Source organism: Chiloscyllium plagiosum, unplaced genomic scaffold (assembly GCF_037043375.1).
Source record: "Chiloscyllium plagiosum isolate Xiang-an unplaced genomic scaffold, Cpla_swu_hap1 HiC_scaffold_3, whole genome shotgun sequence".
Taxonomy (NCBI): domain Eukaryota; kingdom Metazoa; phylum Chordata; class Chondrichthyes; order Orectolobiformes; family Hemiscylliidae; genus Chiloscyllium; species Chiloscyllium plagiosum.
This window is the reverse complement of record NW_028270141.1, coordinates 130,897,241-130,915,758: the sequence shown is the minus strand read 5'-3', so window position 1 is coordinate 130,915,758 and position 18,518 is coordinate 130,897,241. Positions and strand designations below refer to the sequence as shown.

The 18,518-nt window shown below is 44.8% G+C and overlaps 1 protein-coding gene across 5 annotated transcripts in view; it reads right to left on the bottom strand.

The window, feature by feature from the left end:
• The window catches only part of daam2 (dishevelled associated activator of morphogenesis 2), a 342,206-nt gene that overhangs the window by 129,354 nt on the left and 194,334 nt on the right, over positions 1–18,518 (bottom strand). For all 5 annotated transcript variants that reach the window (XM_043687244.2, XM_043687248.2, XM_043687246.2 and 2 more), the window contains exons 6-10: positions 11,885–12,218; positions 8,164–8,274; positions 6,523–6,626; positions 5,661–5,727; positions 2,626–2,743 (exon numbers count right to left, since the gene is read on the bottom strand). In XM_043687244.2, coding sequence (XP_043543179.2) covers positions 2,626–2,743; positions 5,661–5,727; positions 6,523–6,626; positions 8,164–8,274; positions 11,885–12,218 — 734 coding nt within the window. The remainder of the gene's footprint in view (positions 1–2,625; positions 2,744–5,660; positions 5,728–6,522; positions 6,627–8,163; positions 8,275–11,884; positions 12,219–18,518) is intronic.

Here is an 18,518-nt window from a genome sequence, read left to right as displayed (position 1 = left end):
GATTTGGCAGCCATGACTGAAATTAATGATGGAAAGGCCAGGCGATGGCAGCAGACTCGTAACCCAAGGATACACAGCGGCATTTGATATCCTTGGACAGAGAAAGTGAAGACTGAGTTTATAGTGAACAAGTATTTCTACTTAAACCTACATCTGTTGAATACATTTTCCACTTATTGCAATTGGAAAGTGCACCCTCGGGCATTCTATTGAACAGAGCTTGATGCACATCGTGCAATCATTCATCCAGCCCTCGGACCGAAATGTAAAATAAATAATACCTTGCAGACAAACAGAGATACATCAGATGGAGTGGGGGGGGTGGGGGGGGTGGACTTAATGAATGTGGCCTGTGTGAGGATGTTAAATGAGCACCAGCAGGGAGCAGGCTAAATAACCCATGGCAAATCTAGTACCAATCGCCACTGTCTCAGCTAGTAATAACAGTTATTAAATTATCTTCCATGGTAACACATCCAAAACTCCCCCTATCAAGCCTCAGAAAATAGTGGTGAGAGAGATTTGCCTGTAACGCTGATTCTTCAATATCCCCCTCATACCTCAGCAGCTGGTGGTTGAGGGCTTACTAATCCACCTTGTCTTTCTTCCCTGGTGAAGTGACAGTGTGGAAGCTAGTTTCCTATTGATTGTCTATGTTAAGTCCATTTTAGGCCAGCTTTTGCAGATGACCCCTTAATTCAAGATGAAATAACCATGCGTCGTTGAACAGCCAGTCAATAGCACCCCCTCTCCCCAGTCCTGCTCTTCTCCATCCCATCAGGCTCGCAACATGAAGGCTGGAGTGAGACCCTGGAGGGAGCCCAGGGTCTCAGTAACTCAGAGTAAGTCACTGCCTTCAGGAATGAACAGGTGTAAACCACTCATTGAAGGCTCACCTGTGCAGAGATGGATAGAGTACTTCAGCACTCTCCCTTTCTTAAGTCTTATTGTCCAACACACAACCCATAGCTGTGGTAGTCTGTGTCGCTAAATCTACCTGTCTCCACTTCCTAAATAACAGTTTTCATGCAATTATGGATCGGACCAGAACTAAAATACATAAATTTATGGTTACAAATTAATCCATTGGGAATTCAGCAGAATCTTTTCAACCAAGGGTTAGTTGAGTTGTGGGAATTGCCAACCTATTTCTTATTCTGGCATGAGACATGGCCATTGTTGGGAAGGTCAGCAATTACTATCCTTTCCAGCCTGCCTTTGAGAAGTGTAGATGAGGAGAAATGGGAAATGATAGTCTTTATGCTGTTGACAAAGGTGTCCACATCCGTTCCACTCTCTCCTCCTCCCCATTTGCCAACAGCATAACATTGTTGATATTACAAATTGAATTAAGCAGCATGGGTGCATTTAAAGGGAAGGCCAAATAAGTACATGAGGGGGAAAGGATCTGTTGGTAGCTATAGATGAGATAGTATGAAATAATGTAATGGATTGATGGGCAGAGTATTTTTTCTATGAAATTCTATGAGCGAGAAGGATGAATGGAGACCGTTTAGAATTTATTGAAGGTTGATTGAGAATGGCTGAACCATATCATTCCACAAGGTGCTAAATTCAAACCTTTGTTCTCTTGAGTTGACTAATCCAGTTGACTAAATTAGCATGAAGTGCTTCAATACCTGTCCGTACATCTGTCCATTGTTTTGCTCTCTGCAATCTCTTCCAACCCTGTATCAACAGCTCAATGCTTGCTGCTTCTGACTGTAGTTGTCAGGCTACCATCTCATCCCTGCCTGGTCTTCCAGCTGCCTCCTCACCAAGGGAACTCAGACACTGAATACTGATGCCTCCCTCTGAACGTTCTCATGACCCGTGTTTTTCACTGGCCATCCCTCCAAACCAGCTTTGCTTCCTGCTTTAGCAACTGTTTTGTCTTCTGCCTACTGGTTGTTTTTCATTCATTTGTTTTTGCTCATACATGGGACGTGGGCCATTCCTTGACCTGAGTGCTTTGCTAGGTGCATTTCAGGGGAGGGACTGGAGTCACATGTAGTCCAGTCCGTATAAGGATTGGAGATTTTCTTCCCCATTGGACATCAGTGTTTACAACAATCGGCAATGGTTGCATGGTCACCAACACACCGTCGTTCTTTAATTCCAACTTTTAACTTAATTCAAATTTCACCATTTGGTGGGATGCCAATCCATAGCATTAAGCTGGCTTCTGGCTCACTAGCCTAGTGACATTAACATTATGCATAGCCTCCCTCCATTAATTATGCCTGTCTTTTCATTTCAAGGGCTGATATGCAATTCTAAAAACCAAAGAATGGCTGATGCCAGAAATCAGAAATTGCTAGAGAAACTCAACAAGTCTGGCAGCATGTGTGGAGAGAAAGCAGAGTTAACATTTCCAGAGCAATTCTGTAGAAGGGTCACTGGATCCAAAGAGTTAATTCAGCTCTCTTTCCACAGAAGCTGCCAGACCTGCTGAGTTTTCCCAGCAATTTCTGATTTTACAGATGAAATTCAAACTTCCATTTGACCATGGCTGGGAGATGCTCGATGGCTATGGAACCGTGGCCTGGATTCTGTCCGCTCTACTCCCATCTCAAGTCATCAGGATTCAGGAGAGAAAGCATTTCTACTGAGAATTCCACTCACAGGGCATTTGGAGGCAGTGCTGGAGGATAGACACCAAATGTGGATAGGCTTCCGTGTGACTCAGCTTTTTCCGAATCAACTCAAACATCTGACTTGTGCTCCTGGTGTCAATGTGCACCTGGACAGTAGAGAGATTAAATCGCGGCTCAGTACATTACAGTGCACATGCATTTTTAGCACATCTCACAACATCTGTCAGGTGACCAGTATCTTAACATCAACTTACACGTAGTATTACACAAGAACATTATCAAACAAAATCCTCGAGTGAGCGACATTGGAAGTTATTAAACAGAGGTGACGTTAGCGAGGTAAACAAGGGTTTGATCAAAGAGGGATCTTTTATGGTGCACCATAAAGGAAGGAAACAGACAGGGAATGGAGAGGTCTCAGATTCCAGAGCTGATGCCACAGCCACTAAGGGGGTCAAGAGGCTAAATTTGGTGGAAAACAGATATCTCAGAGGTCCGGGGCCCTGGAAGAGATGACAGATATCGGGGGACGGATGGAGCCAAATTAGAAGATAGCCAAATTAGTGGGCGGCACGGTGGCACAGTGGTTAGCATTGCTGCCTCACAGCACCAGAGACCTGGGTTGAATCTTTGTTCAGCATTGAGGATACAGAGCAGAAGTGGATCAATGGAGTCATGATACAGACAGGGGAACCTTGCCGTAGGTCTGCGCTCTCGTTGGAGGGAGAGATGACTGGGGGTGGTTTAACCCGAGACTCGCCATGCCTCAGGCGAGGGGTGACGCTGAAAAGGCAGGGCCTTCATGGTGATCTCAGCCAGTGTGGGAATCCAACCCATCGGGTTTGGCGTCACTGTACATTGTAAACCAGCCACTGATCTGTGACACAGATAAACCACATTCAAACTGGGTTACAGTAGGTTCAAGGAATTGAGAGTCCTTCCCGTGGGAACACGATTCCTGTCGATTTCCAGGTTTTAATTTGTGACGGTGCTTACATTTCAAGTAATTGCTGATTCTATTTGAAGGCATATCTGTACAACCAGCCACCTCAAGGATAAACCCATTGCCTCTGAAACAGCTCCTTTCTTCATTCACCAAAGGAGTTCACCACTGACTGTCATTTCACAATATACACTATGACCAAGCAGAGTCATTGTGGTTTCTTGAAGGGGAAATCACTATACTACAGTTCTTTCAGGAGATAACAGGCAGGATAGATAAAGGGAGACAGTCGACGTAAAAGATTTGGATTTTCAGAAGCTGTCTAATAACCACACACTGGGTTACTTAATAAGACAAGAGCCCAAGGTGACTGAATTGATGATTGGCTAACTCATAAAAGACAAAGTTGGGATAAGGAGGGCACTTCCAGGATGGCAACCTGCAAGGGCAGCACAGTGGCTAGGACTGCGGCCTCACAGCGCCAAGGACCAGGGTTCGATTCCAGCCTCAGGCGACTCCCTGTGTGGAGTTTGCACACTCTCCCTGTGTCTGCGTGGGTTTCCTCCGGGTGCTCCGGTTTCCTCCCACAGTCCAAAGATGTGCAGGTCAGGTGAATTGGTCATGCTAAATTGCCCGTAGTGTTAGGTGCATTAGTTAGGGGGAATGGGTCTGGGTGGGTTACTCTTTGGAGGGTCGGTGTGGACTAGATAGGCTGAAGGGCCTGTTTCTGCACTGTAGGGAATCTAATCACAAAGTAGAATGCCACAGGGATCACTGCTCGAGTCACAATTATTTACAATAAGTTTGGATGAGGAAAGTGAATGTACTGCAGCCACATTTATGGATGGCAAAAATTGGTTGGAAATCAAGTGGTGCATAATGTGGGAAATGTAAGGTTATGGACTTTGGCAGATGGGCTGAACATGATTTAATTTGAGGAAGAATGCTGAAAATTACAGCACCAAACCATTTGGGATATAGATCACAGAAAGTTAATGTTCAAGTTCAGCAGGTAATGGAGGAGGCAAATGGAATGTTGGCCTTTAGTTCAAAGGGATTGGAATATAAAAATGGGGAGGTCTTGCTTAAACAAGGCGCTCGTCAGACTACTGTCGAGAGTGTGGTGCAGGTCAGGCAGCATCTGAGGAGCAGGAGAATTGATGTTTTGGGCATACGCCCTTCATCAGACCAGAGAAGGTTCACTAGGTTGATCCTGGGTAGGAAGAGAATGTTTTGTAAGGAGACATTGAGCAGGTTAGGGCTATACTTGTTGGAGTTTAGAAGAATGAGTGGCAACCTGGCTGAAACTTTATGAGATTCTTAGCAGACTTAACAGAGGAGATATGCAAAGGCAGTCCCCGCTTGTGGGGCCAAAGGACAAAATCTCAGAATAAGTCAGAAGTCGCACACCACAAGATTATACTCCAATAGGTTTATTTGAAATCACAAGCTTTCAGAGCGCTGCTCGTTCATCGGGTGAAGTCTGTATCATGTGTGCCTTGGCTCAAACCAGAATTCCAGAGCTTGCTGGTTCTTCTAAGCCAGCCAGCAAGCAGACAAACCTTTGTTGAGCATTGATGATTACAGAACAGAAGTAGATCAATGGAATCATGATATCGGCTTCACCTGACGAAGGAGCAGCACTCCAAAAACTTTCAAAATAAACCTGTTGGACTATAACCTGGTGTCGTGTGACTTCTGACTTTGTCCACTCCAATCCAACACCAGCACATTTACATCATGGCTCTGAGAATAAGGGGTCATACATTTAAGACAGAGAAAAGGAGGAATTTCTTCCCTCAGGAGGTAGTGAGTCAGGTTGTTATGTGTAATCAGGGCTGAGAGAGACTGATTTTTAACCAGTAAGGAAATCAAGGGTTATGGCGAAAAGGCAGGAAAGTGAAGTTGAGGATTATCAGATCAGCCACAATCTCACTGAATGGTGGAGCAGCCTCGATGGGCTGACTTTCAGCTCCAATGTCTTATGATTTTTTGGTTGTAATAGGTGGCTATTGATATAATAATGAAAATCCTGATGTATGAACCTCCTTATTTTTGAAACCTGTGATGGTAGATGTTGCTAAGACCCCCTGATTTACAGGTGCAGGATTGTCACTCACCAGGTCAAGTCGCTTTGCAAGTTCATTCTCATCCTCATTTCTGACCATCTCAAAGAAGTCTAAGTGCCTGAACACAAAGAGAAAACACACAACTGTCAGCACTCAGAATCTATTCTGTCCAACTTTCCTGCTTCAACCAAAGTCCCCCAGCTTATTGCTGCTTGAGAGTTGTGGGTGATACGACTGATATCTGCAACAGGATAAACAGATTGAAAGTAACTCTTTCTTCCAAAACAGGGAGACAGAATTCCCCTTCATGAAGATTTGTGCATGATGGACCAAATGGTCTCCACCTGCACCAAAGCATCTCTGTGATCGTGTGAGAATGTGGAAAATGCCTTCCTTGAAGACAAAGCTAACCGAATTGTTTAAAGGTTATTTAGAAAGGGTGAGTTTGGGGATTTTTCTTTTTAGTTCATTGATGGAATGTGGGCACCACTGACCACGTTCAAATTTATTGCCCGTCCCTAGTTACCCTTGAGAAGGTGGTGATGAAAGGCTTTCTTGAACCACAGCCGTCCACTTGGCATAGGTAGTGGGAGTTCCAGGAGTTTGATCCAGCGATGTTGGAGGGACAGTGATATATTTCCAAGTCAGGATGGTGAATGGCTTGGAGGGGAACTTGAATGGAGTGGTGTTTCACTGTATGTACTGTCCTTGCCCTTCTAGATGGTAATGGTTGTGGGTTTGGAAGGTGCTGTCTAAGGATCGTTGACAAATTTCTGCAGTGCACAGGTGGTACACCCTGCTGCTACTGAACGTCAGTAGGGGAGGGAGTGAACATCTATGGATGTGGTGCCAATCAAGCGGGCTGTCTTGTCCTGGCTAGGGCCAAGCTTCATGAGTGCTGTTGGACCATTACCTGTCTAATGTTGCGTTCTCATGGTTTCGCAGTTTATCAATCACAGGTTGGATTCCTAGCATGAGGAACTCATATCGGAGGTGCAGTCGAAATTCCAGATTGTCCTGTAAAAGGAAGTGAAGACATTATTAAAGCCTGGTGCATCACAGTATCTCAGCATATTCCTCCATAGTCCACAACAGGTTTTACTCTTCTGTCCTTTGGACAATTTTGTGTTCTTGGAGGTGAAGGTTATCAATGTTCTTCTTTCTTTTAGCGTGTGACTCAAAATTACTTACAATACTCAAGCTTAGGTCAAAGTTTGTGGTTTAGAATAAGCTAATGGTGTCTCTATTTACAATGCCTAAGTTTACAAATTCTACAGAGCACTCTCTCTCCCCTTTCACACCTTTACGCTACACCCATTTTCCATCTTTTTTTCTCTTTCACCAGCATAGACAACCTTTTTGTTGTTTGCATGGGTATCTGTCCTTGTCTCTGACACCACCAAAACGGATAACCTGGTTGTCATCATATTGATGTCCATGGGACCATGCTGACTGCCTTAACAGTGAGGGGATGCTTTGGGAATGTGAAAGGGCACTAAATAAATGCAAGTAATACTGAGTTAGTCTGACCTGGATTCTCTGGTAGTTTTCAGCACCGCTACATAATGCACTTCATTTCCATATGTTTCATAAATGTATCCCCATTACCAAGCCATCTGAGGTGTTTGGAGTAGGTTGCATTGTGTGCTGCAATTTAGTTTCAAAGTTGAGATTCCTCTCTACAAAGGAACCTGAAAAGCATTGAAAAGTGCACCCTGACGATACAGGCCTTTGAAAGTGCTTCTCGAGGAAGTGCAGAGATTTGTTGCTTGAAAAACATTGGTGCCCTAAACATTTTAGGACTGGCAACATTTTCTGCACAGCCGACAGGGAGGGCACAATTCAATGTCATACCTTGAGCTGCAGCAGGTAACTCCAGCTGCTTGCCGTTGTAGACACTGATATCTTCTGCTTGCGTTGATGGTTAAACTCCTCACTTAACAGGAGGTCATCTGGTTAGAATGGATTTCAAAGCTCAGCTTTTTTGTTGAAGAATCAGTGATACTGAAGGCATCACTTTTCCAAGAATTGATAAATGCGGAAAATGCAAAAACGACTCTGCAGATCTGCAGGGGGTTTGTGTGGACAGGAACAGTCATAATCTTTGCAGCTGCTGCCAGTTCAGATACATCACTGACTTGTCAGGGTTTGACTCTGCCCTTTCTCAACAGATAATGTCAAGCATTTCCAGAATTTCTCTGGTCTCGTGTCTTATTGAGAGAGTTCATCTTGAGAGTGTTCTAAAACGTGGGGAAATATTGAATCTCATTGAATGATCAAAGCTATGTTCTTGGGATTTGCTGTCTCCATTGTCTAACCCACAGAACTTGTGTTTGTTCATGTGAGATCCATCACTCAGCAAAGCTTTGAACCATTAATAGCTAGTCGGACTCCATAAGCTAGACATGGTAACATTACGGAATGGAGCACTGCCTATTCATATTGGACCTGAAACCTTAACTCCGTTTCTCTCTCAGATGGTGCTGAAGTTCCTGAGGTTTTCCCTGTTTTTATCCTGAGCGCAGCATTAGCTGGGAGACTGCCTTTAGCTTACCTCTCCAGCACCAGCGTTTAACACGGCATTGATGAAGGACATTATTGCAGTTTTGAGGTGCACTTCATCCCTGTACTTTCCAGTACTTCTGTCCAGCTCATTAAGTAACGTCTAAAATAGAAAGAAAAAGCCTTTGAGTTTGAACATTATCCAAAGCTTCACTAAACCCCTATTCTGTACCTGGGAGTTTCTTCAACTGCCCATTATGTGTGGGTACAGAACAAACCGACAACATTAACCCAATAACCCAGATGTTGCATTTACCTGGAACCATGTTCACCAAACTATGATCACATGTCCTAATATGTGACCTAACGCCAAATTTTGTCCGAAAACATTCCTACAAAATACCTCAGTGCTTCTGTAGATTAAAGAAGTTCAAATTTGCCTCCTTCATTTCTCTGACAATTCTATAACTATGATTTCATTGTTGGGGGGGGGGGGGTAAAGGTGCTACATAAATGCCAGTATGCAAATAAACTACAGCAAATTCCAACCATACCATTGCAAAGTAGGAATGGACTCATTAACTCCAACCAGCTGGCCTAGCACAAGACAAAATGGCTGCCAAAGCTGATGGTTTGTCAGAAAGGTCAAACTAGGCTCACTGTTGAATCACTCAACGTTCCACATTGAGCTGAGCTCAGGTAATGTGTGTGCCACAGAATGCCTTCTAGCACTTCACAACCTTAGTGCATTTTGTGAACTGTCGGCAGGATTGCAATTTCGGGAAGGAAGCAGCCAGCTTGCGAGAGGGATCCAGGTACAACACGATGGCGGTCACCAGATGGTCTATTGAACTGAAAGGCACCTCAAAGCACAGGAGGAGAATACCTTGCAAAATAAAGTTGCTTATCTCTGACATGGGTCAGAGATAGAGCGGGCAGGACTTGGGTTAAATATGTTACCTGAATGACGGCTAAACATTTCTTCCTTCATCCTAATGCCTCAAAGGCTGAACCACTGAGTCACAGTTATCAGCTGCTGTAGCATGGCCAATGTTATTGTGCAGATGAATGCGGCAGTCATTTTAAGTACGTCTAGAGCACACAAAGGAGTGAGAATATCAATTTAATCTGTTTTAAGGGAGGAATTAGGGACATTTAGAACCCTGGAGGGTAGTAAAAGAGATGGCGGGAGAAATAACAGGTGGACTCGGGGCTAAATTTCCGAAATTTGCTGGACTCTGGGGCGGTCCCAGCAGAATGGAAAACAGCAAAGGTGATGCCACTGTTTAAAAAGGGAAGTAGACAAAAGATGGGGAATTATAAACCAGTTAGCTTAACCTCTGTAGTGGGGAAGATGCTTGAGTCTATTACCAACGAAGAAGTAGCGGGCATCTCAAAAGAAATTGTCCCATTGTACAGATGCAGCATGGGCTCATAAAGGGTGGGTCATGCTTCACAAATCTTTTGGAATTTTATTGAGACATTTCAAGCAAGATGGACAACGGGGACCCAGTGGATGTGGTGTACCTAGATTTCCAAAAGGCCTTTGGCAAGGTGCTGCACATGAGGCTGCTGCATAGGACAAGGACGCATGGTGTTAGAGGCAGAGTATTAGCGTGGATAGAGGATTGGTTGACTGTCAGGAAGCAAAGAGTGGGGATAAATGAGTGCTATTCTGGCTGGCAATCAGTGACGAGTGGTGTGCTTCAGGGATCAGTGTTGGGACCACAATTATTTACAATTTATATCGATGATTTGGAGTTGGGGACCACGTGTATGGTGTCAAAATTTGCCAATGACACTAAGATGAGTGGCAGAGCAAAGTGTGCAGAGGACTGTGAAATGTTGCAGAGGAACATAGAAATATTGAGTGAGTGGACAAATGTCTGGCTGATGGAATACAATGTTAGTAAATGTGAAGTCACACATTTTTGGTTGGAGTAACAGCAAAATAGATTATTACTTGATGGTAAAAAGTTGCAGCATGCTGATTTGCGGAGGGACCTAGGTGTCCATGAATTACAGAAAGTTGGTCTGCAGGTACAACAAGTGATTAAGAACGCAAATAATTGTGTCCTTCATTGCTAAGGGGGTTGAGTTTAATAGCAGAGAGGTAACGTTACAGCTGTACAAGGTGCTGGTGAGGCCACAACTGGAGTAGTAAAAGAGATGGCGGGAGATTTAGTCTCCTTACTTAAGAAAGGATGTACTGATACTGGAGGGGGTGCAGAGGAGGTTCATGAAGTTGATTCCGGAGTTGAGGGGGTTAGCCTGTGAGGAGAGGCTGAGTAGATTGGGATTATGGTGCTGGAAAAGCACAGCAGGTTGGGCAGCATCCGAGGAGCAGGAAAATCCGCATTTTGGGCAAAGGCCCTCCATCAAGAATGAAGGGCTTTTGCCCGAAACATTGGTTCTCCTGCTCCTCGGATGCTGCCTGACCTGCTGTGCTTTACCAGCACCACACTCTCAACTCTAATCTCCAGCATCTGCAGTCCTCGCTTCTGCCTAGATTGGAATTATATTCATTGGAATTCAGAATAATGAGGGGGGGAGGGGGAATCTTGTAGAACCATATATAATTATGAAGGGAATCGATAAAATAGAAGTACAGAAGATGTTTCCACTGGCAGGTGAGACTAGGACAAGAGAGCACAGCCTCAAGATTAGAGGGAGCAGGTTTAGAACTGAACTGAGAAGGAACGTCTTCACCCAGAGGGTTGTTAATCGATGGAATTCCTTGCCCAAGGAAATAATTGACGCTACTTCAGTAATCCCTGTTAAAGCTAAGGTAGATACTTTTTGAAAAATAAAGGAATTAAGGGATACGGTGAAAACGCAGGTAAGTGGAGCTGAATCCATGAAAAGATTAGCCATGATCTTATTGAGTGGTGGAGCAGGCTCGAAGGGCCGAACAGCCTACTCCTGCTCCTAGTTCTTATGTTCTTAAGCAACTCTTGGATGATAGTAAAATGAAGGGTATGTAGGTTAATCTGACCTTAGAGTAGGATAGAAGATCAGCACACTATCAAGGGCTGAAGGGCCTGTACTGTGCTGTATTGTTCTATGCTCAATGTAAACTCTCCAAATCGTGCCTTGCGAAGTGCCTCACTGTCCTCCTGTCCTCCTGACTGACTGGGACACATAGACATGACTTCGGTTCAATATCTCATTAAAATGCGGGAGCAACGCTATTCATTATTAAAGTACAGTGAAGCTTGAACTGTTGACACTCTGCTACAGAGGCAGAAGTCCTGACAACTTCGCCAAACCGTTTGTTAATTATCATGAGACAGTGATGTCAAAGGAGTTATCAATCAGGCAGAAAGCTTCTTCTATCAACTTGGGGGGATTTTATAAATAAGTATATTCATGCCTATGATGTGAGTAGCTCCATTTTATTTTCCTCCCCCACATGGACTGGAGCCACATGCTTACCCAGACTCAAACCACCCCGCCCCCCCCCCCCACCACCACCCCCCCCCCCCACACTATCCCTGTAACCCTGCATTTCCCATGGCTAACCTACACATTCCTAAACACTATGGGCAATTTAGCATGGGCAATCCACCTAACCTGCACACCAAGGCAAGAAACTGGAGAACCTGGAGGGAATCCACGCACACGTGGGGAGAATGTGCAAACTCCACACTGACAGTCACCTGAGGCTAGAACTGAACCCAAGTCCCTGGTGCTGTGAGGTAGCAGTGCTAACCACTGAGCCACGCTGAATGCAATTGGTTGAACTTACTGTCCTTCAGGAAGCCCTGCCTTACCTGGAAGCGAGTCCTCTCTGCTGCGTAAACCTGATAGTGCAACATTGCTTGCAGTACTTTCTTGTGGCCTCCAGGGACCAGACAAACCGCGCCCAGGATCTCCAGCACTGCGATCTTGGTCTTGATGTTCTCTGTCCTGAGGCTGTGGGAAATGATGTTGATGCTCTCCGGGTGAGCCAGCACGTGGGCCCGGCCTTGGGAATTGTTCATCAGAGCCTTGATGCACCCTATAACGGATGTGTGAATGCGGCTCTCTGACGTGTCATAGTCCATGCTGCGGAGGAAGTTCAACAGGCACGTAAGCCCGTCCAGTTCGATGAACCGCATCACAAACCTGTGGGTCAAAGAGCCGCAAGGTTAACGCACCGTTCGGTTTTCCCTCCATCTCCCCCAACCCCCTCCACCTTTGCTGCTGGGGTATCGCTGGGGCAGCAGCAACAAGACGCACTTTCTCGGGCACAAGCTGTACTAAAGACAACCAGCAGTCGACTGTTGTACTCCAGAGATAACAATGTCCACCCTCAGCCCAACATTCCTTACCTCCTTGTCCTTGGGCGAAGTTCCCCGAGCTTGGCTGATTCCAGACAGGATATTGTCCTGCTCCAAGCTGTGCTGGAATGAATGAATCCTCTCCACCCACTTTATCCACTTGCCCCATCAAGATTAACCACGAAAGACCCCCCCACCACCACCACCCCTCCCCTCTGGTGGATGTTTTTCTTCAAACCAAATTGATTTTTCTTTAAAATAGTAGATTTTCATGCCCTATTAAATGTGCAAATTTTTTAGTGAGCACGTGAGAAGAAATAACATATGCACACAGGCTCGAAATAAGAAGTGGGCCCAACGAAAGATTAGGTTCAAAGATATATAGCGCTCAGTTGGAAAGGAGATGGCGGGACACTGATGGTTGAGCAGTCGGGTGAGGTTTTTGGCTCTGCAGGTCGGGCAGAAGTTCTTCCCTATTGTTTGACGGCCTTCCCTTTGAGGATCCCCTGACACAGGCCGACCTAAGGTTCCCCAACAGCCCCTGAAGCTTTTGACGTACCTGACACCGGAGAAATGCAGCAGACAGGGACAAGAAAAATTGCTGGAGGTTGTGCCATTTCCGAAATAAAACCAAAATGGCAGACGGGTTGACACTTCCTTTCCCCTCCCAACCTCCGGAATAACCAATAAATGCTGGCAACACCCAAATGAACAAACAAAAGATACCTCTCAGCCAGATCCTGCAATGATTCATAGAAGCGCTACAGTGTGGAAACATTTGGCCCATTGAGTCCACACTGACCTTCTGACAAGCATCTCATCCCACTACCCCATTTCCCATAGGTAATCCACCTAGTCTACAAATCCCTGGGTAATTTAGCATGCACATCTAACCTGCACACCTTCAGATTGTGGGAGGAAACCGGAGCACCCGAGGAAACCCACACAGACACGGGGAGAATGTGCAAACTCCACACAGACAGTCGCCCAAGGCTGGAATCAAACCCGGGTCCCCAGCGCTGTGAGGTAGCAGTGCTAACCACTGAGCCACCATGCAACTTCAAAACAGCACAAACCAAAGGGGAAATCAGCCATAGGCAACCTGCCCCTACCTGCCAATGCAAAGTGCTGCCAACTGTCTCCATGCCAACAAGGTGTCGCTGTTTGGGACCCAGACCTCAAAGGATCAATTCTGAATGCGGCAGAACTGGAATTAAAGGAAGGCATCTTCGACCTGGCGAGGTATTGACCTTTTCAACTGTAATTCCACATTCGCTCAAATCTGGTTTTTCTTTAGACATGGGCTGAATAGCCAAAATCCCTCAGGATGTTTGGGAAGAAGAGGAGACTGGTGGGATAATGTACTGGTTGATTCATCTCCATTGCCAAAGAATTAAATGTTTCTGCTTTGGCATTCTTTCTTCATTGTCCACCGTCTGCTCAGCACAAATTGGCATTCACTCAAGCAGGCAGAATCAAAGGTAAGACCAGCCCCCAAAGCATCAAAAGTTAAACAGGACAGAGTCCTATCCTCAGGATCAGATAGATTCCATGTATGTTTTACTGTGAGTAGTAGTGAAAGAAAATCCTAACTATGAGGTTGGCACACATTAACCTCTAGTGAGCCTCATAGTGAGTTAGATGTGGCCCTTCCCGAAGGGGAATAGTCTGTCCCCACTTGCAGGAAACAGAGTCCTTCCTTCCTCTCCCATCATCCCACCCCCCAATATCCCCAACCCTTTCCCTCCCTCACCCTGACCATCTTCCTGTTCCTGGGGGGAAACATGGTAAAGCAATATTATGTCCTCCTTCAAATGAAATATCCGTTTTTCTTGCAAGTAAAGTTGCAAGACAGTCCTGTTAATGGCTCAGTCATAGAGGAGCTGAAGAGTATCAGCACCAGCTACATCACAACAGTGAGCAACACTTCAAAGCTACTTTGGCCTGGTGCTTAGAATATCTTGTGTACAAGAAAGTTGTTCTATGAAGGTGAGTCTATCCTTTGAAAAACCAACACATTTAAGATAACATAACTACAATGCTAATTCTGCTCCCTTCTACTGTTAGATTTGGTAATGTGGTGGCCATGGAATACTGGTAATGTTTCTGGCCTAGTAATCCAGAGCGCCCTGCTAATGGGCACATGGGTTCAAATCCTAGTATTGTAGATGGTGATATTTGAACTCGGGGGTGGGAGCAAGCAAACAGACTAATGACAACCAGGCAATCGGAATCAATAATTGTGAAAACCAGCCTGGTTCACTAACGTCCTTCAAGGAAGGAAATCTGTCCTCCTTACCCAGTCTGGTCTATAATCTGAGACCAGATCCACAGCAAAGTGGCTGACTCTTAACAATGGGCAAATCGGAATGGCCAATAAATGCTAGCGACACCCAAATAAACAACCTCCCAGTCAGATCCTACAATGATTCATAGAAGCTCTACAGTGTGGAAACAGACCATTCAGCCCAAACTGACCTTCTGATGAACATCTCACCCCCTACCCCATTGGTAATCCACCTAGCCTACAAATTCCTGGAGACCATGGGTCATTTAGCATGACCAATCCACCTGACTTGCGCATTTTTGGACTGTGGGAGGAAACTGGAGCACTCGGAAGGAACCCATGCAGACATGGGGAGAATGTGCAAACTCCACACAGACAGTCAGCTGAGGCTGGAACCAAACCCGGGTCCCTGGTGCTGTGAGGAAGCAGTGCTAACCACTGAGCCTCCATGCCACCTCATGGCAACACAACCCAAAGAGGAAATGAGCCATAGGCAGCGTTCAGAAATTAAACTAAAGAAAGTTCCCCATCATCCCCCCGCTCCCCGCCACTTGCCTTCTCAGGTTTTTCTCCTTCCTGTCTCATCTCCGTATCCTATTACTTCAAACAATTAATAGTTAACAATTATGATTGAATTTAAAGTGACAGCCGTGAGCCAGAAACATCAAATAAAATACGTGATTTTGTTTTTTATTTGCTGATGGAAGTCTTAGGTACTGCTGAAAGAGGAGGAAGCAGTACAAGTTTCCCAGCCCACGAATCATTCCATCTAAAGCAAAGAATAAGATTCATTCATTTCTTTTTGAAAACAATAATTCATGGGATGTGAATGTTGCATGCCAACATTTATTGCCCATCCCTAATTGCCCTTGAGGAAGTGATGCTGAGCTGCTTTCTTGGACTGCTACAGTCCATGTGCCGGCCCTCAACACCGTGAGAAAGGGAATTCCAGGATTTTGAGCCAACGAACATTGAGGGAACGGCAATATGTCTCCGAGTCAGGATGGTTAGTGTGGTGGAGGGGAACGTTTGCTCTCACACACTGACAGAACAGCAGTCAGTACATCTGAATGTACAAGAAAAGGGAGTTTGGGATGGGGAGGGGTCTCTTAGAGGCACTATAGGTGTGAATGAGTTCTATCACACAGTCAGGCCTTAAAGCACAGTGCCCTAGCCTGTACAGCTTTATACTTGACTTAATGCTAAAAATCACACACCAGGTCCAACAGATTTAATTGGAAGCACTAGTTTTCGGAGCGCTGCTCCTTCACCTGATGAAGGAGCGACGCTCCAAAAGCTAGTGCTTCCAATTAAATCTGTTGGACTATAACCTGGCGCTGTGTGATTTTTAACTTTGTACACCCCAGTCCAACACCGGCACCTCCAAATCATGATTTAATGCTGTATTTGTTAAGTACTTATCACAGCCTGTGTCTAAGCCACTTTCCCTGCGTGCACTAGCAAGTCAGCATTTGTTGATCAGAAAGAAAAGAAAGTTGAAAAATCCAAAGGGAAAATAAATTCAGAGGCAAATGCACAGATTCCTATCTCTAAAATTATTGGGCATCAAATTATTGAGCATAAATCTTTCAGGCTTTTTTGGTATGAGATGATGGGGAGGGGAAAATAAACAGATACAGGAGGCTAGACGAAGCAGATTGTACAGGAGTGTGAGAGGAAAATACACTGAAGGTGAAAAATGCAACATAGTGAAATGAGAAGGCACGGGAAACATAATGTCACTGGTGAATATTCATTGATCGAAATGGAAATAAACTTTGGAAGAAATGTTCAAACCAGTGCTGATTCGTCATCACCCTATTTAGAAATCACAAATGATCCCATTGTCTCTAAAGTACTGGGTATGGCTTGTTGCTGTGAGTTTGTTAAAATATTGTGACATTTTGTAGACCACAGGCTTTGAATTCCACAGTGCTGTGTAGCTGAACTAATTTTATTTTGATTAGTGAAGCTTAATCTCCACAGTAATTCTTCACTTTAATTAGAAGGCATGGGGCTGTGTCCATGTTGACAGGACTGAGATAGCTGAATGGCATTAAGAGTCAGATCCAGAGCACCAAGGCTAGGATCCTTGTTTGGTGGAAGCCTAGCTGACACAAGATATTTTTGTACAAGTGGGTCAGCCTGAACTGTGGCTCAGCTTGAAGACTGCAGCACCATCCTCATTAAGGGTGAGAAACTACAGGGCAATAGAATCATAGAGATGTACAGCATTGGAACAGACCTTTCCATCCAACCCGTCCATGCCGACCAGATAACCAAACCTAATTTCGTCCCATTGGACAGCATCTGGCCCAAATCCCTCTAAACCCTTCCTATACATATATCCATCCCGATGCCTTTTAAATGTTGTAATTGTACTAGCCTCTACTACGTCCTCTGACAGCTCATTCCATACACGCACCACCTGTTCTGCATGGTCTAGTATGGTAAGGTTAAAAAAAAACACTGCCTGGTCTAACCAGAAGACTCTCGGGTAGCTAACAAAGTATCGTTTATTAACAACTAGTTACAGATTACCGACTTTGTGACAGAACCTTTAAAAGGGCTCTTGAGATGTCCCTACCTCTAGACCAGGACATCTGGGTTCAAGTCCCATTTGCTCCAGAGGAGTGTAGGAACATCTTCGAAAAGGTTGATTACAAAATACTTAGAGACCTGGATGTTGGGGCCAATCCTCAAGATCTGGAGATGTTCTACTCACAAGTCTAAATTACATCAGCAAAGTGGGTGGTGCTTATAGCTATCCTCAGTACTTTCAGACACATCTACCCCAGGTATTGAATTCATTGAAAATGCATTGCCTGACAATTAACACATGAATTTCCTTTTTTTTCTTGAAAATACCAATTCTTCCTGGGCTGTGGTTTCATGAACTCCAACACAAGCCAATTGAGCTGAATGATTCTCAGAAATCCTCAAGAGAATTGAAAGGCTCAGTGACTCAGACAGGGAGATGTGTTCTCCCAGGACAGTAAAACCTGAATCTAGCCATGTGTAGCATGGCTCTCTATTCATTTGTATCATAATGGCAACATGGACGAGTTGGGCCGAAGGGCCTGTTTCCATGTTATAGGACCCCATGATTCTATGTTGAGTGTGTGGTACTGGAAAAGCAGAGCAGGTCAGGTAGCCTCCAAGGAGCAGGAGAATCGACTTTTCAGGCAAAAGCCCTTCATCAGGAATTCCTGATAAAGGGCTTATGCCCAAAATGTCGATTTTCCTGCTCCTCGGATGCTGCCTGGCCTGCTTTGCTTTTCCAGCACTACACCTTCGACTCTGATCTCCAGCATCTTTATTCCAAGAGTCGATGACACTCTTTGGGTGTCACTTGCTGGGCCAGTATCTGTTGCCCATCCCTAATTGCCCAGAGGATGTTAAATCCCAAGTCATTTTAGGAAAGAGTGACCATAATAATTTGATAGAAATCTATGTAATTTTTAAAGTGAAGTGATTCAATCAGAACGCAGTGTCCTAAATTTAACCAAAGGAAACTAGAACGATATGAGATGAAAATAGGCAATGGTAGATTGGGAAACAACATTAAAATGTTTGGTTGTGGAAAGACGATGGCTGATGTTTAAAGAACTAATACACAGTTTACAGGAAAGACAAACAAATGCACGCTGAGAAAAATCTGGTAGGATTAGGCAGAGTTAACATGGATTTATAAAAAGAAAGGCATGTTCAACATGTGTTTATAACAGATGTTTACTAGTCGATGCATTGATCACAAGAACAAGGAGGTTATGGTGGGGGAACTGTGTAAGAAGTGGTGAAGGCCATGGCTGGTGCACTTTTTTCACTTACTCACAGGATGTGGGTATCTCTGGCTAG